This window comes from Equus przewalskii, chromosome 2 (genome assembly GCF_037783145.1).
Source record: "Equus przewalskii isolate Varuska chromosome 2, EquPr2, whole genome shotgun sequence".
NCBI classification, from domain to species: domain Eukaryota; kingdom Metazoa; phylum Chordata; class Mammalia; order Perissodactyla; family Equidae; genus Equus; species Equus przewalskii.
In genome coordinates, this window is record NC_091832.1 from 66,484,926 (window position 1) to 66,506,105 (window position 21,180).

Here is a 21,180-nt window from a genome sequence, read left to right on the forward strand (position 1 = left end):
GATCTGCTGTGTGGCTGTTATCTTGGGATTTTGCCTCAATATCATCTTGAAGATTTCCTTTGCCTCTTCATCTGTTGGATCCCCTGTTCCATGGATCGCATGTCTTCCTTTTCTTCATTTGTGACCTCATTTGGTAAAGCACATCTTCCAACAATTTATAGGAAAAGTTGCATGGGAGATAAAATTTTTGAGCCCTTCATTGTTTGAAAATGTCCTTAATTCTTGCTATTTACTAAATTGACTAAGTATGGAATACTAGGTTAGAAATCATTTTCCCGTAGAATTTTAAAGGAATTGCTCCATTGTCTTAAGTCCTCCAGTGTTGCCATTAAGTTTTAAATACAACCCGTTTTCTGTGTCCCCCTGGGATTGCTTAGGGCCTTCTCTTCGCCCTCAGTGTTAACAGTGTTCCATCATGGTGTGCTTTGCTGTGAGTGTTTCTTCATCCATCGGTGGACCCTTTCAATCTCTCTCTCTCTGCCTTTTTTCCGCCCTACTTTCTGGGAGGGTTCCCCAATTAGATCTTCAAACTACATTTGAGTTTTTAATTTTAGCTTCTTATTTTTAATTCCCAAGAGTTCCTTTTTATTTTCTGATTATTCCTTATTCATTGCATCATGTGCTTGTTTCCTGGATGCAGTTTTTTTTTTCCTATTTCTCTGAGCTTATTAATAATAGAAGTTTTCTTCTCTTTGTACTCTATTTCTGCACCTTGCTTTATTTTTTGAATCCGTATCATATTACATGCTGTCCTCAAATCTTCGTGATACTTGCTGTCTTCTTTTTTTTTTAAAGATTTTCTTTTTCCTTTTTCTCCCCAAAGCCTCCCGGTACACAGTTGTGTATTTTCAGTTGTGGGTCCTTCTAGTTGTGGCATGTGGGATGCCACCTCAGTATGGCTCGATGAGCAATGCCATGTCCGTGCCCAGGATTTGAACTGGTTAAACCCTGGGCTGCCCAAGCAGAGCCCGTGAACTTAACCACTTGGCCACGGGGCCGACCCCCTTGCTGTCTTCTTTATAGTTAACAGTAGAGCATTAAAAAGCAGATTAGATTGAAGTCAGATTTCATCAAGTTTCTGGATCTACCTCTAGATCCAATTGCTAATTTGCAGAAAATACTGAGGACAGAGGAACATGTTGAATTGCACCATGAGTAGCAAGGAACAAAATCCAGTCTGTAAGACACTCCATAGGCCCAACTGCCTTGTTTCCTCAACAAATAAATTATAAGAAGAACGAAGGGATGGAGTGGAACCTGTAGATTAAAAGTGATTTTAAAAACATGTTAAATTTAAAGACAGGGGCAAACTGAACTTTGCACTTAAAAATGGCTAAACAGGAAATTTTATGTTGTGTATATTTTACCACAATTAAAAAAAAAAGTATGGGCAAGACTAAACTATAAATCTATGGGACGTGTGGAGGGGCTTCTGCTGGCAGAGTTCTATTTCTTGACCTGGATGGTGGTTTCAAGAATTGTTAGCCTTAAAATAAATCGCTAAGCTATGTATTTGTTTTAAGTGTCTTTTTGTACCTGTGTTTTATTTTTAAATAAAAAGTTGGGAGTATTTTTGGTGAGGAAGATTGTTGGTGAGCTAACATCTGTGCCAGTCTTCCTCTATTTTTTATGTGGGACACTGCCACAGCGTGTGGCTTGATGAGTGGTGTGTACGTCCACGCCCAGGACCCAAACCCGCGAACCCTGGGCTGCCAAAGCAGAGTGTACGAACCTAACCACTAGACTACTGGGCTGGCCCCTGTACAGTTGTTTTTGTTTTTAAAGCAAATTGGAAGCTCTGTGTTCATAGAAGGAGATTGTTGGCTGTGGTCTTCACTATGGGATGCTATGGACAGATGCTTTCACTGACAGAACCACCAGTGTCAGTTTTTTTAGCTCACTGGTTCTCAAATGTTTTGGGCTGAGGACCACTTTGTATGCTAAAACGTGATTAAGGACCCCAAAGAACTTTTGTTTATGTGGGTCACATCTTTCATTATTTACCATGATAGAAATTAAAACTGAATTTTATAAATCTTTCTTAATTTATTAAAAACAAAAGTAAATACATTACATGTTAATATAAATATGTTTTTATGAAAAATGATGTTATTTTTAAAAACAAAAAATTGGAAAAGTGACATTATTTTACATTTTTGTGACTCTTTTTAATATCCAGCTTAATAGAAGACAGCTGGCCCTACATTTGTTTCTGCTTTCAGTATCTTGCAATATCACACATGGTGTAGTCTTTGAAAACTTCACCATACGCTTCTGGGAGAATGAGAGTGAAAAAGCAAAAAACATTGTAGTGTTATTTTGAAAATAGGTTAGACTTTGCTCACCCTCTGAGAGGGCCTAGGGAATCTCAGGGCTTCCTGGACCAAACTTTGAGAACCAGTGTTTGAGCTGGTTTTCTCTTGAGCTGGTCAGGTTCTCCAGAGAAGAACCTCCTGCCTGGAAAGCTGGCTGTCAGCATTCTGGAACCCGAAGTGAGGAAGAAAGCTGTAAACACTCACTTGGTTCCTCAGTTGTTAGGATGGTATTCTCTCGTCACCTGTGCCTGATATCTCTCAGACCAGTCCAGGGACTTTGTATTTTACCATCCAGTCTCCTGTGCAAAGGGTAGGAGAGGATCAGAGAGTCCAGTTGCTTCTAAAACCTATTTTTTCCACCAGTCCTGCTGTTTTAAGCTCTGCCGTCACCTTGACTTCCAAAAGTACCAAATACTCCTAATTCTAGAGGATTTTAGAGGGTCAGTAATGGAAATTGAGTTATTTTCCAGTTTTCCCCATTCTGGCTAAAATTCAGCTTTTTTGGGTGTGCTATAAGTTAGTGCCCAACTTCTGTCTGCTTTCTAGTTATCAAAGTGTTCTTTCATTTGTCTCCTTTCCTTTCTCTTTGTCCCTTCGAATTTATGCCTAAAAAAACCAGAAACAAGCAAGCAAACAAAAACCAGAAGACCTTGGAGTGTTTTTTTTTTTTTTGGTGTTTGGAGACACAGTGGAGCTGAAAATGTGTGTTCAAGGTACCCTTTAATTTAACTGCTGTATTCCAGCAGTGCCATCTAAATGGATGTTTCTCTATCACTTGTTTATATTTTGTGATGGTACATTATTTTCATGGAGTGAATGCACATTCTTAGAGGAGGTTTCTCTCTCTGATCAGATAATCCTCTTTCTCAAATTGGGAAGGATCCTAGTGATATTATCCAGCATCCTGGAGAGCCTGAACAGATCATATGAGGCTGCCTCTACTGAAGCAGTTAACCACTAACTCAGCAAATTAAGACAAAGTTTCTGAGCCCTCTTGAAGATCGTCTCATTGGCAGAGAACAAACTATCATATCAGTCTGTTATGCTCATCAGGTACTATAAAGAACCGTGTGCAAATACCACTGCCTCTTCTGAAGGAAGATTATTTACTTACTTTACAGAGATTCTTTGAGAACACAACAGATACATATATAGCTCTTAGAATCAACTGAGTAGGGGGGGATTAGGAGTGCAATCCTCCTAAGACAGTTATTCTTAAGCTTTAGTGTGTCGGAGTCATCTGGAGGGCTTGTTAAATCTCAGATTGCTGGACCCCACCCTCAGAGTCTGACTCAGTAGGTCTGGTGTGGGGTTAAAGAGTTTGTATTTGTAGTAAGATTCTGATGGTCTGCGGATCACGCTTGGAGAACTACTGCTCTAAGAGCTAACCAGGTGCTTGAAACTTCCCAAGAGAAGGAAGGTAGTGAAAGTGTGGTTAGTATTTAACATTGAGTTATTCCTAATGAAGTAGGTAAACTCTTTAATTAGATACAATTTTAACATAGAGAACAGATGAGTGAGTATGAATAAAAGAAAACATCACATGCTATAGGTAAAATCTGAAGTGTCACACGCTCTGAACGGCACAGGTTTATAATGGATTTTTCTGGCTTTGTATGCTTGACAGGCTCTATTTATGAGAGTCAGTACGCAAACAATTGAGAGCTAGACCACATAGGAATATAAATGAATACACATAAATTCCATTGTACTCTAGTGGCATTAAACATCATCTTGTCCAGTTCTTTATTTTCTGAACACCAAAAGAATTATCTCTACCTAACCCTTTTTTTCTATTAAATTCTTCAGTGTCCTTTTTCTTTTGAATAATTACAATTTGTGAAAGCATATATATAGTCTAAGTTCATAATTAAACTATCTCTTAGGGTTGCGGAACTTAAGATCTTAATGGGAAAAATAAGGTCGAGAGTCTAAGATTGAGAGTGAACCTATGAAAGTCCTATAAATATTTTTATATTTACTAAAAAATTAATGTTTTTCAAAAGGGAATATCAAAATTGTATAGTGTTGCATTCTCAGAGGCTTTTTGTGGGTGTTTAGTCCCTCAATTGCGTGTTCAGCTTCACTCTGATATTATGACTTGAAGTTCTTGACTGCAAGCATACTCTAATATTTATGATAAAAAGATTATGATGACCTTTTATTTATTTTTTAAAAATTATTGAGGTCATAATGGTTTATAACATTGTGTAATTTCAGGTGTACATTATTATATATCATTTTCTGTATAGACTACATTGTGCTCACCATGAATAGTCTAGTTTTTATCCATCACCATACATATGTGCCCTCTTACCCCTTTCACCCCCACTGCCCACTTCCTTCCCCTCTGGTAACCACTAATCTGTTCTCATGTGTTTGTTTATCTTCCACATATGAGTGAAATCATATGGTATTTGTCTTTCTCTGTCTGACTTATTTCACTTAACATCATACCCTCAAGGTCCATCCATGTTGTTGAAAATGGGATGATTTTGTCTTTTTTATGGTGAGTGGTATTCCATTCTATATATATACCATATCTTCATTATCCATTCATCTGTAGAAGGACACCTGGGTTGCTTCCACGTCGTGGCTATTGTGAATAATGCTACAATGAACATAGGGGTGTGTAAATCTCTTTGAATTGTTGATTTCATGTTCTTTGGATAAATACCCAGTAGTAGGATAGCAGGATCATACAGTATTTCTACTTTTAATTTTTTGAGAAATCTTCATACTGTTTTCCATAATGGCTGCAAATAGTTTGCCTTCCCACCAGCAGTGTATGAGGGTTCCCTTTTCTCCACATCATCTCCAACATTTGTTGTTTTTTGTCTTGGTAATTATAGCCATTCTGACCAGTGTAAGGTGATATCTCATTGTAGTTTTGATTACATTTCCCCAATAATTAGTGATGTTGAACATCTTTTCGTGTGCCTGTTGGCCATCTGTATATCTTCTTTGGAAAAATGTCTGTTCATATACTCTGCCCATTTTTGATTTTCTTTTTGTTGTTGTTAAGTTGTATGAGTTCTTTATATATTTTGGAAATTAACCCCTTTGTCAGATATATGATTTGCAAATATTTTCTCCTAGTTGGTGGGTTGTCTGTTCATTTTGTTCATGCTTTTTTTTGCCTTGCAGAAGCTTTTTAGTCTGATGTAGTCTCATTTGTTTATTTTTTCTTTTGTTTCCCTTGCCCGAGTAGACGTGGTATTCAAAAAGGTGCTGCTAAGACCAGTGTCAAGGAGTGTACTGCCTATATTTTCCTATAGGAGTTTTATGGTTTCAGATTTTTTGTTCAGGTCTTTGATCCATTTTGAGTTAATTTTTGTGTATGGTGTAAGATAATGGTCTACTTTCATTCTTCCGTGTGTGGCTGTCCAGTTTTTCCAACACTATTTATTGAAGAGACTGTTCTTTCCCTATTGTATTTTCTTGGTTTCTTTGTTATAAATTAATTGACCATAAATGTGTGAGTTTCTGTCTGGGCTCTCTATTCTGTTCCATTGATTTATGTATCTGTTTTTATGCTAATACCATACTGTTTTGATTACTATAGCTTTGTAAAGTAGTTTGAAAGCAGGGAGTGTAGTGCTTCCTGCTGTGTTCTTCTTTCTCAAGATTGCTTTGGCTACTCAGAGTCTTTTGTGATTCCATACAAATTTTAGGATTGATTGTTCTTTTTCTGTGAAAAATGCCATTGGAATTCTGATAGGGATTGCATTGAATCTGTAGATTGCTTTGGGTACTATGGACATTTTAAGAATATTCTTCCAATCCATGAGCATGAAATATCTTTCCATGTGTTTGTCTTCTTCAATTTCTTTTACCATTGTCTTATAGATTTCAGTGTATGCTCTTTTCCACCTTGGTTAAATTTATTCCTAGGTATTTTATTCTTTTTGATCCAATTGTAAATGAGATTGTTTTCTTAATTTTTCTTCTGATAGTTTGTTAGTAGTGTATAGAAATGCGAAAATTTTCTATGTTGATTTTATACTTGACACTTTACTGACTTTATTCTAGTCGTTTTGTGGTAGAGTTTTCAGTTTTGTGGTGGAGTATATACAGCTCTTCCTCAACTTATGATGGGATTATGTCCCGATAAACCCATTGTAAGTCAAAAATGTATTTAGTACACCTAGCCTACTGAACATCATAGCTTAGCCTAGCCTACCTTAAACATGTTCAGAACACTTATATTAGCTTACAGTTGGGCAAAATGATCTAACACAAAGCCTATTTTCTAATAAAGTGTTGAATATGTCATGTAATTTGTTGAATAATGTACTGAAACTGAAAAACGGTTGTTTGTATACTGAACGGTTATAAGTGTATCAGTTGTTTACTCTCATGATCGCGTGGCTGGCTGGGAGCTGAGCTTACTGCTACTGCCCAGCATCATAAGAGAGTATCATACAACATATTGCTGGCCCAAGAAAAGATCAAAATTCAAAATTTGAAGTACAATTTCTACTGAATGTGTATCACATTTGCATCATCATAAAGTTGAAAAATTGTCAAACCGTTGTAAGTCGAAGGCTGTCTGTATAATATCATGTCGTCTGCAAATAGTGACAGTTTTACTTCTTCCTTTCTGACTTGGATGCTATTTCTTTCTTTTTCTTGCCTAATTGCTCTGTGTAGGACTTCCAGTACTATGCTGTGAAAAGTGGTGAGAGTGGGCATCCTTGCTTTGTTCCTGATCTTAGAGGAAAAGCGTTCAGCTTTCCTCTGTTGAGTATCCTGTTAGCTGTGGGCTTTATTTTGCTAAGGTCCATTCCCTCTAACCCACTTTGTAGAGAGGTTTCATTCCCTCTAACCCACTTTGTAGAGAGGTTTCTTTTTTTTTTATCATGGATGTTGAATGTTGTCAAATGCTTTTTCTGCTTCTGTTGAGATGATCATATGATTTTTTCCCTTCATTTCGTTAATGTGGTGTATCACATTGATTTGCAGATGTTGAACCATCCTTGTATCCTGGGGTAAATCCCACTTGATCATGGTGTATGATCCTTTTAGTGTATTGTTGAATTCAGTTCGCTGATATTTTGTTGAGGATTTTTGCATCTATGTTTATCAAGGATATTGGCCTATAATTTTCTTTTCTTGTGGTGTCCTTGTCTGATTTTCATATCAGGGTAATGCTGGCCTTGAAAAAATGAGTTTGGAAGTATTTGCTCCTCTTCTCTTTTTTTGGAAGAATTTGAGAAGGATTGGTGTTAATTCTTCTTTAAATGTTTGGTAGAATTCACTAGCGAAGCCATCTGGTCCTGGAATTTTGTTTATTGGGAGATTGATTACTGGTTCAATCTCCTTACTAGTAATCGGTCTGTTCAGATTTTCTATTTTTTCATTCTTCAGTCTTGGTAGATTGTATGTTTCTAGGAATTTATCTATTTCTTATAGATTGTCTAATTTGTTGGCATATAATTGCTCATGATAGTTTCTTATGATCCTTTGTATTTCTGTGGTATCATGTTCTATTGTCTCATCTTTCATTTCTGATTTTAGTTATTTCAGTCCTCCTCTTTTTTTCTTGGTAAGTCTAGCTAAAGGTTTGTCTATTTTGTTTATCTTTTTTTTTTTTTTGAGGAAGATTAGCCCTCAGCTAACTACTGCAAATCCTCCTCTTTTTGCTGAGGAAGCCTGGCCCTGAGCTAACATCGTGCCCATCTTCCTCTACTTTATATGTGGGATGCCTACCACAGCATGGCATGCCAAGCAGTGCCATGTCCGCACCCAGGATCCGAACTGGCGAACCCTGGGCCGCTGAGAAGCAGAATGTGCGAACTTAACCGCTGCACCACCGGGCCGGCCCCTATTTTGTTTATCTTTTAAGAAAAGCAGCTCTTAGTTTCATTGATCTTTTCTGTTGTCTCTTTAGTCTCTATTTTATTTATTCCTACTCTGATCTTTGTTATTTCCTTACTTCTACTAACTTTGGGCTATGTGTGTTCTTTTCCAGTTCCTTGAGGTGGAAAGTTAGGTTCTTTATTTGAGATTTTTCTTGTTTCTTGAGGTAGTCATTTATTGCTATGAACCTCCCTCTTAGAACTGCTTTTTCTGCATGCTGTAAGTTTTGATATGTTGTCTTCACATTTCATTCATTGGAAGATATTGATTTCTTCTTTGATCCGTTGATTGTTCAGTAGCATTATGTTTAATCTCCACATATTTGTGAATTTTCGTTTTCTTCTTGTAATTGATTTCTAGTTTTATACCATCATGGTTGGAAAAGGTTCTTGATCTGTTTTCAGTCTTTTTAAATTTATTAAAACTTGTTTTGTAGCCTAACACATGATCTATCCTGGAGACTGTTCTGTGTGTGCTTGAGAAAAATGGGTATTCTGTTCCTTTTGGATGGAAAGTCAGGGCCATCTGGTCTAATGTGTCATTTAAAGCCATTGTTTCCTTGTTGATCTTACTGATATTCTGTTGGGATGATATCCATTGATGAAAGTGTGGTATTAATGTCCTCTACTATTATTGTATTGCTGTGTACTTGTCCCTTTAGGTCTGTTAATATTTGTTTTATATATTTAGGTGCTCCTGTGTTGGGGGCATAGATATTTACAAATGTTATATCCTCCTGTTGGGTATACTCCTTTATCATTATATAATAACCTTTTTTGTCTTTTATAGTCTTTGTCTTAAAGTCTATTTTGTTTGATACAAATATAGCTACTCCAGCTTTCTTTTGGTTTCCATTTGCATGGAATATCTTTTTACATCCCTTCTCTTTCAGTCTGTGTGTGTCCTAATCTGAGGTAAGTCTCTTGTAGGCAGCATATAGATGGTCTTGGTTTTTTATCCATTAAGGTACTCTATGTCTTTTGATAGGAGAATTTAGTCCACTTACCTTTAAAGTAATTGTTGATAGGTAGGTACTTATTGTCATTTTGTTAATTGTTTTGGCTGTTTTGTAAATTTCTGTTGCTTCTTTTCTTGCTCTCTTCCTTTGTGGTTTGGTGATTTTCTCTAGTAGTATGCTTATATTCCTTTTTTAAAAAAAATTATTTTGTGTATCTCCTGTAGGTTTCTGCTTTGTGGTTACTATGAGGCTTACATAAAACAACTTGTGTTTATAAGTCTATTTTAAGTTGATAACAGCTTAAGTTTGAATGCATCAAAGCTCTACATTTTTACTCTCCCCCATCCCTTTTATATTTTTGATGTCACAATTTGTCTTTTTATCTTGTGTATCCCTTTAAATAATTATTGTAGTTATACATTGTTTTGTGTGTGTGTGTGTGTGTGTGTGTATGTGTGTGTGTGAGAGGAAGACTGGCCCTGAGCTAATATCTTTTGTCAATCTTCCTCTTTTTGCTTGAGGAAGATTGCTGCTGAGCTAACATCTGTGCCAGTCCTCCTCTACTTTATGTGGGATGCCACCACAGCATGGCTTGACAAGTGGTGCTATGTCTGTGCCTGGGATCTGAACCTGCAAACCCCAGGCTGCTGAAGCAGAGCACGTAAACTTAACCACTACACCACCAGGCCAGACCTAGTACTTATAATTTTTACTCCTTTTGCATTTTAACCTTCATTCTAGCTTTATAAGTGATTAGTCTACCACCTTTACTGTATATTTACCTTTACTGGTGAGATTTATCTTTTCATATGTTTTCTTGTTACTAATCTGCCCTAGCTCTTGGTTGTCTCTCAAATCTTTGTGATTCTCCAAGCAGCCTACCTTATTCTTAGTGGTTTACAGTAGATGAGGGTGTACCAAGACCTGTCAGTGTCCCAAAGGGGAGGACCTTAGTCAGCTCCTAGATTCAGGCTGATTGGAAGCCAGACTCTCATACAGCAGCTTTTAAAGTATTCAAATATACCTCTTTCAGGGGAAGACTTGGAGAAGGGGGCTTATGTCTGCTGCCTCTGCACTGAGCCCTGGGTTTACAGTCAGTTGAGAGTTTTTGCTACCATTCGTTGAATGTGTGAACACAAGCCCTGCTGGCCACCAGGGCCAAACTGTCAAGGGATGTGCCTTCTGGGTGGCAGCCACAAGAGCTGGGATGCCAGATTTGTACACAAGCTTCTTTCCTGGAGACACATGTGACCTGGGGCAGGGCAAATTTAGAATGTGAAGATGGTGCCTTTTGGCCTCCTCTGCCTCTGGAGAGGATTGTAGTTGGCCCCTTGATGTGTGTTTAATTAGAAGCTTGCCTCCTAGGCCACAACCATGAAGACAAGCTAATTGCCCTTTTTCACAGAAAGACTGGGGGTACGTTTCAGTCTACTATCTATGCTGTGCCTGGGAGCATAGCTGGTTAAGAACTGTCTCTCCACTACAGTCCTATGGGACCTGCAAATGTAAGCCCCCCTAACTGCCAGAGCCAGGCTATCAAAGGCGTCCCCTGGCAGACAGCTGATAAAACCGGGCATTAGATGTGTGCACAAGCTCCTTTTTGGGGGATTCTGGCAACCTGGAGCGAGGCAGAGGGAGAGTGTGAAGACAGTGTCCACCCTCCGAGGTCTCTGGAGAGGATTTCAGTGGGCCCCTGGATGTGTGTTTAATCAGAAGCCTGCGCCGCAGGTGGCAGCTATGAAGACAAGCTAATTGTTCTCTTTTACAAAAGGACTGTGTGTCAGTCTGCTGCCTCTCTGTTGTGCCCTGGGGCTGTAGCGAGTTAAGAACTGTCCCTCACAGTCCTATGGGCCCTGCTAGTGTAAGTCCCACTGCCCACCAGAGCCAGGAGATCAAAGGGTGTCTGCTGTATGGCAGCTACAAAAACCACGGTGCCAGACATGTGCACAAGCTTCTTTCTGGGAGATACCTGTGACCTGGAGTGACGCAGAGGGAGAGCACAAAGATGGTGCCTGCCGGCTCCTATCTTTGGAGAGTATTTCAGTAGGTCCCTAGATGTGGGTTAAATTAGGTGCCTAGCCCTCAGGCTGAAGCTTTAAGGTAGGCCAATAGGCCTCTTTCACAGAAAGACCGGCCCTTTTCAGTTGGCTGCTTCTGTGCTGGGCCCTGCGGTCGGGGAGGCCGTGAGAGCTTTTTTAAGAACTGTCTCTCAGGTTGCTATCGCCTTGTGGGTCTTGTGCATGCAAGCCTCATTGGCTTCAAAGCTAGATGTTTTGGGGGCTCATCTCTTAGATGCAAGTCTTAAATGTTGGGGTGCCTGATGTGGGGTTCAAATCCTTTCCTCTTTAGAGAAGCTCATGGTTGTTGAGTTCCTTCCCGATTGTGGGTCACCATGCTGGGGGTGGGTTTTTGGCAAGATTGTGTCTCAGCCTCTCCTATCCGCTTTGATGTGGGTTTTTTCTCATTTGCCCGATGCATAGGAGTTTTTGGGTTTTTTTCATTCAGAGGGAATTGTTGTGTATGTAATTCGAGATTTGGTGTGTCTGTGGGGAGGAGATGTGTTCAGGATCCTCCTGTGTCGCCATCTTGACCCAGAACCTTGTAAATTTAATTTCTAAGAGAAGGGCTATGGTATGTGGTCACAGAATACTTTTCCCATGGGGCATCACAAGAACTAGTATTATTTACATACATATATACAATAAACTGATATGGCAGGCAAAATTTTAAGATGGCTCCTAATAGCCCCATCTTCTGGTGTACACACACCTTCTCTCAGTTATCCAATCAAATACAAATCTAGGTACTGCTTTGAAGGGATTCTGCAGTTGTAATTAGTTCTCAAATCAGGTGATTTTAAGAGCCTGGCTTAAACAGGTGATCTCTTGAAGGGGGCTGGGCCCTTCTTTAACAAGAGAGTCAATCTATGAGGGGGATTTGTCGTGAGGGAGATTCTCACTGCTAGTTTTGAAGATGGAGGGGACCACGTGATAAGAACGCAGGTGGCCTGCAGGAGTTGAGAGTGGCTCCTGGCTCTCAAGCTCCAAATGAGAATGTGGTCCAGTGGACACAGTCATTTGAGCCTTGTAAGACTGAGCAGAGAACCCAGCCATATCGTGTCTGAACTTCTGACCTACAGAACTGTGAGCTAATAAATGAGAGTTGTTTTAAGCCTCTAAGTTTGTACTAATTTATTATTCCAGTAGCAATAGAAAACTAAAACTGAATTTTTGCTTCACAAAATTGCAACTGTTATTTGTTAAATATTTATTGATGTTAAATCCACATTACACCAGCACAACAATCCAAAGTAGTATGATAGCACTTTGTCTTTTTATAAATACAACATAAAAGGTGGCAAAATAATGCTACTTAATCCCAAACCCAGCAAATTAGCAAAAAGTCACATTCAGAAAAATTTGGCAAGTAAGATATGACATAAGTCATACTTCTACAATATAGATAGGCCCAAGAGAGACTTTTATGGTATCTTAAATTCTGTATTAGCAATGCGTATAAGTGTGGTCAAAGAAAACTGTACCACTCTGCATAGAACATCTGCCACCCAGTGCTCAATTCTATTAATCATTTAAAACTTGGTTGGTTGGTGTTCTTAAAAAGAATAGAAAGCTGGACATGTGAAGCAGTAATATGAAATATATGGGGTGGTACACAGATATAAAATTATTTTTAAAAATACTACATATTGAATTGAGTAACTGAGCTAAGAGAGTTCAACATTTTTATTATAAATAATGAAAGATATATGTGTTTTGCATAAGGAATACAGTGTTTTCTTTTCATAGCAAAGTACCATTAAAGCCTCATGTTTTATAATATTAGGCCAAATTGTTTTTTCTCCTTTTTAAAGTTTATTGGTTCCGACTTAAAACCATCAAGTCTGGTCAGAATCAACTCAATCTAGCTGATGTGGAATCATAGGCCTTCACAGCTCAGTCCTTGCTGAGATGCCTTTACAAACACTCGGAACCCAGCACCTTCTGAAGGCCAGGTGTCGTGGCAGCAGGGAAGTGAATGAATATTTTCCATTCACCGTAGCTCGGTGCCATTGAAATAAATACATTTTGGCACAAACCTGTTTTCGTCTCCCCTAAGTCTCCATTTCCCTCAAGCACACTAGATCCTACAGGCAGTTTCTCGCTTATGCCAGTCTTGCAGTCTCAGTCCATTTTCAACTTACTCGACACATCTAAACTCTTCAGCTACCACACAAACTTCGACACACTGAAATTTCCATAGCAAACTTCCAGCCGACCCTAGATTCCCTAACTTGTGAATGGCAGTGTTTTTTTCACCCACATTTTAGACTAATTTTGAAGAAAACCAAAGAAAAGCCTGGCCTTTACCATGTCTCCTGCCCCTTCTGCTTTTCTCTAAGTGAATTCACTGAGTGCGCTGGCAGCATTTTCCTTCATTCTCCTCCCTGCTTCCAAACCCGTTTCCTCCAAATACTATGCCTTGGTCATGTGGGTGGTCTGGATGCCTTCTGTGGAATGGACTGTTTGTTTGTTAATATAGTTCTGCGTTATTCAGAATACTTTATATTACTTATATTTAAATTAGCCTTTTAACATGGTTTGTAAGTTTCCTACCAAGGTAGCATGAAAAGAAAATACTACACATAAAGAAAAAAAGGTTAAGAACTAAGGTATTAACCTTGTTAGAAAACTCTTGATACTAATAAAATTTAAGTCAAGTAATTCCTTCCTTATGATTTAATGTAAAACAACTTGCAAAGACAAGGCATTTACTTGGATTTCTTTGTCATTTCCTCTTCCTTTTTCATCCTCACATATTGCACTTGGTTCACTGTAGCTGTCTGAAGACACTGCCACTTGAGGATCATTTTAGAATTATTTGTGGTACAATTGCATCTTGTTCAGCACCCCACACGGTCATGCTATGTAGCACCTATAGCTAGTGTTTAAAGGCACTAGGGATAGTACAAATTGTGGTTACCTTTGAACAACTGATTTCCTTTAGCATTTTGGCATTTCAGACCACTTTAATCACAGCAATTCCAAAAGTTTTAAATTGGATGATGAACGTGAATTTTCTGTGCAATGTGTACATTTCTATTAGCATCGCCTACTTAAACTCTAAGTTAAGTTTGGTATATCAAGTAAGAAAAATATTATTTTGGTGTCTTTTTATTTCTTATAGAAATAGAAGGTATGTTTTTTGCCTTTTACATAATGTGACAAAGGAATATGTTGGTCAAGGCAATGGCTGTTTCAGTGTTTCAGCTTTGACAAGAATGTTGGCTTACAGGTCCTCACTTTCTACCAGGCCGGTATTCAGTGTTAGGTGAGATGGACTGGCTTCAGGTTGGAACGCTGCCTTGATGTCTAGTCCCTGGTCCGAAAGTGCTGCATAGCGACTGGCTGAGGGCCGTACTTTTTTTGGCTTGGTGCTCTGTGGCTGCTGATGCCACTGGGCTACAAGGAAAAAAAAAAAATTAAGATTTTTTTTTTTAAACCAAGATATAAGTGGAAAGCTCTTAGATGTTTCAAATAAATACAGAATGTCTTTTGATCTATACCAGGTACATGTTCCTTCTGAACACATCCATGGTAGAAATTCTAAAATTTAAGGGTAGTTTTGTATTTCACTCATATGTTGCAGATTTAGTGTCTATACAGGGTAGTAGGACTACCATAGCTAGATGATAAAGATCAAGTGTAGTTGATCTCTATTTTAAAGTAAATACTTACTGCAGCACAGGGAATCCTCTGAAATAGTCACCTCCCCTAATTTGCACCTCCCCCCTCTTTTAAAAAAAAAATCTTCAAAGCTCAAAATGTATAAATGTCACAGTAATTATAGTAGTTAGGTATTCTGGATGGATGTTTTCACACTAATCGATTGAAAGGAACTGGGCACTAGGGAAGGCTGAGGTCACTCATTCCCTGAAGAACCCCACAAAGTTATTTCTTATTCAAGAAGAGGTAAAATTTGAAGTCTGTTCTTAATTTTTTCTGGTGGTTTTCTTTATGTCAGTAGATGACATAATACTATTGTACTAGTTTTTCAATTCAGTACAAATGATTTTCTTTAAATTTAGAATTCAGGTATACAAATATACATACACAAACACTCACAAACCTAGTGCTGAGCTGCTTAAAATATATTAATGAGAAAAGCACTAAGCCACAAAAGTATGCATTCCCGGATCAATGATACACACATTCAGAGTGCATTAAGACACTGTGATGGGATTATAACATAGGAAGAGATGTTAAAAGGCAGTCATTTGCAGAACACAGTAACGGAAAATGTGAAAAAAACATGTGGTTATGCCTTTGCCTACTGTTAACTCCTAAGGATGCTTCAGTAAGTAAACCACAGCTGACTAGCCAACGTCAGAGAAATCAACATGCATGTTTTTCTAATAATGCAAAGTTCCTGAATGATACTTGGGTATTTGTTCTCCTGGTGTAGATCACTATTAATGTTGAGAAACTATAAATAGAAAGAGAAAGAGCAATATGAAGTTTTTGGCAAATAAAACACTATGGTTGTTTATAAGATTATATAAAAGTAACATGACTTGCAGTCCAAATGTCTACTTTTTCACAATTTAATGAATAAATGCAACAAGATGAGATGAAGTGGCACTCACTGTAAACGTCGAGCCTGGCAGTACAGGACACAATCCCCGCTTCATTCTTGGCTGACACCGTGTACCACCCAGCGTCTTCTTTTGTGGCTCCCTGAATGAGCAGGCAGATGTAGCCGTAATTATCCTGGTGCATGCTGGAGGAAAGGATAAAGTCATTAGGGTTCTAAATTTTTAAAAAGTGGCTTTGGACACGAAGCATCATTTTTAATTAGATCAATAGAAACGGAATTGGGCAAGTGGCGGATAATAGGGTCATACTTATTCTGGAGAGGCTGCTAGCCCCATTAAAGTTAATGGGAGAGAAGAAGAGACGTCAAGAGGTCGAATAAATCTGTGCACTTAATTTCTAGTTGAAGATCTGCCTTTACAAAAACCACTGAAGTTTCTCTATCACCATCGAAGCAAATGAATTCATCTTTTAGATATAAACACTTAAACAAACATCACCATTAGATTAAGTTAGAATGTGTTTCATCACATACTATTATAGCTTCTCTCTAAAAGCTTAATCATACATTATGGTAAAGAGTGATTTTTGTCTTTGATATCATCAATAGCATGACCCTTACACAGATTTACACACTATATAAAGTGTATCTTTTTATGTATCATTAGGACTGAGCAGTCGTGGATTAGGTTAAGTCATTGGGTATTCTCACCTCACTCGGTCAGTGCTGTGAGTGAGTGATTCATTTTCTTTCTTCCAAAATATCTGAGGCGGTGGCACTCCTGAAACACGGCATTCCAGGCGCACTGGGTACCCATCAGCAACTCCTGTGTTTTGCAGCTTCTCGATAAACACGGGGGGTTTGTGTGCTTCTTTAGCTAAGAAAACATGAGATGAATTATCTATCAGCGATATAAAAAAGGAGGACTACAAAGAATTCAGAAGCTTTTAGCAATATTGTGTAAATAGACCTTTTATTTTATGATACCATTTTTCACTTCAGGTGGTAAGATGCTAAGTCCTCTCTCCAAATTATTCTTTTACCAAGAAGGGTTCCTATGCTTCATTCCACTCATTTATTTCCTCCATTAATTCAAGTCTGACAGGCCCACACAGTCCACTGGCCATCTGCCCCACACAATGCCTGTCTGACAGGCTGCATGAGACTCCTAAGTCATTGCTAGCATCTGGGATGGCTTCAGTACTAATTATGTTACCGTGAACTCACAGCCTTTACCAACCACTGCCACCTAGTGCCGCTGAGACAGACAAGCATTTCTAGGAGTCTGATCCACTTAGATTCCCTCCCTGGTATCTGAAATGTTTGCTAGGGAGATTCTGAAGATTTGCAAGCCCTGGCTTAAGTGAGACATACCATAAGACTTATGGGGGGGGGGGGGTGGCATCTTTACCTAAATTTGGCAGGCTTAAATAGTTACCTATAAACTAGGAATGTATATCCTATAAATTATAAATTTTAATTTGTATTCTTTGAAGGAAGTTATAAAAAAGACAACTTTATTATCACCTTGAAGGAAGGAAGCCATAAAAAAAGAACTGTATTTACATAGTCTGAAAAAATCAGAACTGACTGTTAATAATACTCTAAATGTTACCATCCAGTGGGAACTGTTTTCTTGGGTGTGTGGTGGCAACAATTTCAGAGAAAGAATAAGGTTTAGTTATTTTCTTCTGAGCTACCAACGTGATCCTTCTCCACCACCCCCTCATCTTAGTGACAAATATATCAAAGCAAAGAAGCCAGGGGAGAGCCGAGTGAAGGGGATAAAAATTCTACCTGAAATGTTCAAATACTTTAAGACTCTCTAAGACCTTGGATTATGTAGAGGGTTGTATTTTTATTGATCTTTACATAGTTACCTTACCTGACCTAGTCTATTTTGGGGCAAGTGGGAACAGACTTCACTTAGTATTCTTTCTTGGTCCCAGTTTTGAAAAGAGCATAAAATGTATAAAACGAGCCTTAATGTCATAACCACTTGCCAGTAAGAATAACATCTACCATTTTGGAGCATTGCTATACAGGATACTGGTGATACAGAGCTTCACACGATTTAATCCTTGTAAAAACCATGAGGCATTATGGTCTCCACTTTACAGATGGGGAAATTGAGTTGCGGAGTGTTCTATATTTGCCAGAGGACGCAGGCGGTAAATGAGAGCTGGGATTGGAACTGAGATCTGATGCCGAAGACTTTGCTTCCAATTACTGTGCACTGCCATCTTCTCATGGAAGTGCTGAGGCATACCAAGATGTCTACGTCTCTTAGACCCTCAAGGCTCAGGCCTGAAGGACAGGTCTGATCAAAAGACACACTTAACAGGAGAAAACTGAACAGTTTTAGTCTAAAGAGAGGCTAGTCAGAGGAATGAATGAAATTGACCCTAGTATGTAGTAATACTGAATAGCTTACACAAAATTTAAAAGCATGGCTAAGACATAGCACCAAAATCCATATACTGACCATGTTTTTGTGTGAAAACGTCTTGGTACTATCATTAGAATGGTTAGCCAGGATTTTAGCCAGGACCTCCTGGGCTTTATTGTCATTGCTCCTCTATTTCTTGACAGAGCTCAGAGGCTCACCGTGTTTGGGAGAGCACTAGGAGTCGACAGACCATCTGAGTCAGGCATTCAGCTTAGTAAATGGGACCCTAGGAGGGTAACTTGATCTCTCTAAGTCTAATTTCCACATCTATGAAATGAGGAGGAAAATTTCCTCGGATTCCCTCACAGGGCTGTTGTGAGGACCAACTGGGATAATGTATATGAAGCACTTTGCAAATAGAGGGCTGAGAAGTAAACAAACATTATGTTTTGTTATTTTTTTTTTAAAAAGAAGATAGAATCTTTACTTACGCTCAACTCCTAAGGATGGTATAAACCTTTCCATAAATATATTCTCCTTATCTAAGGGTAAGACTTCATATAACAATACTTTTACAGTATAATCGGTTAAAAAGCAAATCTGGGGCCGGCCCTGTGGCCAAGTGGTTAAGTTCGCGCGCTGCGCTTTGGCGGCCCAGGGTTTCTCTGGTTCGGATCCTGGGTGCGGACATGGCACTGCTGGTCAGGCCACGCTAAGGCAGCGTCCTATACGCCACAACTAGAACGACCCACAACTAAAATGTACAACTATGTACTGGGGGGATTTGGGGAGAAAAAGCAGGGAAAAAAAAAAAAGATTGGCAAGAGTTGTTAGCTCAGGTGCCAATCTTTATTAAAAAAAAAAAAGCAAATCTGACGGGGCCGGCCCCGTGGCCGAGTAGTTAAGTTCGCGCGCTCCGCTGCAGGCGGCCCAGTGTTTCGTTGGTTCGAATCCTGGGCGCGGACATGGCACTGCTCATCAAACCATGCTGAGGCAGCGTCCCACATGCCACAACTAGAAGGACCCACAACGAAGAAAATACAACTATGTACCAGGGGGCTTTGGGGAGAAAAAGGAAAAAAATAAAATCTTAAAAAAAAAAAAAAAAAAGCAAATCTGAATTTAATTGGACTGTGACACTGGAGGTAGATGAGAATGTTGTTTACATTTTTGAACTCTGAAATCAATGCACATTATCTTACTTTAAAAACTAGGTATATATGTGGAACTCTATGCATAAAAATATGCTTAGACACCAAGTTTGGTTCTTGGAGCCCATGTTGCTGTTGTTCTTTGCCTAGTGACACTGGGGGCCCACAGACACGAGATGCAGAATGACCCAAAAAGCTGCTAAAACTCCATTTCTTTCTTGGCCAGGCTACTGGGAGAAAGGAAGAATAAATAAGAATGGCTACACTGAAGAAAAGTCAATGCTTCTCATTTGCTAAGCCTTATAACATGTGCTATTTGGCTATTTTCATGATACAATCTATTTTTTCAACAGCTGGATTTATTTTCCAAATTGGTTAATAATGCAGGATTAGTTTACATTTCTGAATCTGATGAGCATTCTGGGAGAGAGAAAGGATTCAGAGACAAGCCAGCCTACCAGCAACCACAAGCTCCAGGCTGAATGAGTTCTGTCCTGCTCGATTGGTGGCTATACACGTGTAGATGCCGGCATCTCGTGATGTGACTGGCTCTATGATGAGAGAATGCACCCCATTCTCACGCACGAGCATCTTGTGAGCACTGTCTGGGCGGATTGGCTTCCCATCTAGCTGCCAGCTGAGATCTGGGGTTGGTAACCCACTGACCTACACCAGAAAGGAAATTCATATAAATTTCTCTAATATTAAAACAGAATGAAATCACTAATAGCTAACAAACCAGCGTAAAGTCCTCCTTTGAGAGTACAAGAGATGGGTTTTAGTATCAACTCATGTTACTTCTCCTCCTTAAAACCTTTCAATGGCTTCCTAAGCACTCACAGGTCACTTCTAAACATTTCTTATAGAGCAACATAGAGAAAAGTGAAATGAGGATTAAAAAATTTCTGTCCTTGTTTTACTTCACCCAAGGTTATTAAGATTACTATGATGATGTCAGCACAGGGCTCTGAGCTCTCTGGAAAAAAGACATCCAACCGTAATAACAATGACAAATACTCAGCTGGCATTTGTACACTATAAAGCGTCCCACTGAGGAGCTGCCATAGCTACGGAGACATTAGTTAATGCACCCATCAGCACATAGGGCTATTATTATTTTATAATCCTTGAAACTAAGTAACAAAAGCAACATAAAATTACCCAGAAAGCGGTCTCAACAAATTAGCATCACAATGGAAGCATCATAAAATCTTGAGACCATGACAGTTGTGTTGACCAGAGATCAGATAAAAGTGCATTTAATTGCTAATAACACATTGTGCTGTGAAGGGTAGGGATGGCTGCCATCTGTCAGCTCTTTACAGTTTTGCCTTTGATTTTGAATGGGGAGAAAAGCACCATTAAGGAAGGTCTTTTTACCCCCACCCCAAATTTACCAGTGGGAAATTACATATAAAAAGATGTCATTCAGCTTGTAAAACAATTCTTTTGAAGAACCAGCTCTGCCAAAATCAGCTAAGAGAACTCACAAATTCCATTCCTGCTGCGTGATTTTCATTTACACTGCCTACAAGATGCCTCCCCTCACACATGTAGCAAAGTCAGTCTAGGGAATTTAAAAAAAGGAAATACAGTAAATTCAAGTTACTAGTTAGAAGGATGAAGAGATTTTAGAAACCGCAGTAGTTAGGCAGCTTGGCTTCTCCGAGGGTCAGGCTCTCTGTTCTCCTATCTGTCAACGGGCTGTCCCCCAGCTTTCCTGCTTTACCTGTCTGGAGGTCAGCAGAGGTGGGCGGGAGGAAGAGCAGACACTTGTGATCAGGCCCCAGGCCTTCCCAAGTTGAGAAATGAAGTGGCACTGCTTGTTCCCACTTTACTAGCTTAGACCCTAGACGAGCAGAGCCATGTACTGACTGAGGCCATGGTACGTTGAGTAGGGAGATGCCCAAAGCA

At 39.1% G+C, this 21,180-nt stretch overlaps 2 protein-coding genes across 27 annotated transcripts in view; one reads left to right on the forward strand and one right to left on the reverse strand.

Annotated features, from left to right (window-relative positions):
- The window catches only part of CBR4 (carbonyl reductase 4), a 105,818-nt gene that overhangs the window by 32,158 nt on the left and 52,480 nt on the right, over positions 1-21,180 (forward strand). Inside the window, exon 5 of one of the 12 annotated variants that reach the window (XM_070611521.1) lies at positions 17,847-19,225. The exons of the other annotated variants lie outside the window; for them this stretch is intronic. Coding sequence (XP_070467622.1) covers positions 17,847-17,905 — 59 coding nt within the window. The 3' untranslated portion in view covers positions 17,906-19,225. Of the gene's footprint in view, positions 1-17,846; positions 19,226-21,180 lie in introns of those variants that run through there. 12 annotated transcript variants of the gene reach the window in all.
- The window catches only part of PALLD (palladin, cytoskeletal associated protein), a 382,662-nt gene continuing 373,869 nt past the window's right edge, over positions 12,388-21,180 (reverse strand). For 11 of the 15 annotated variants that reach the window (XM_070611497.1, XM_070611496.1, XM_070611501.1 and 8 more), the window contains 4 exons: positions 19,725-19,932; positions 16,438-16,603; positions 15,779-15,912; positions 12,388-14,594 (listed from right to left, as the gene is read on the reverse strand). In XM_070611497.1, the coding sequence (XP_070467598.1) occupies positions 14,422-14,594; positions 15,779-15,912; positions 16,438-16,603; positions 19,725-19,932 (681 nt within the window). In that variant the 3' untranslated portion in view covers positions 12,388-14,421. Of the gene's footprint in view, positions 14,595-15,572; positions 15,619-15,778; positions 15,913-16,437; positions 16,604-19,724; positions 19,933-21,180 lie in introns of all 15 variants that reach the window. The other 4 variants (XM_070611499.1, XM_070611498.1, XM_070611511.1 and 1 more) reach the window with 1 other exon arrangement.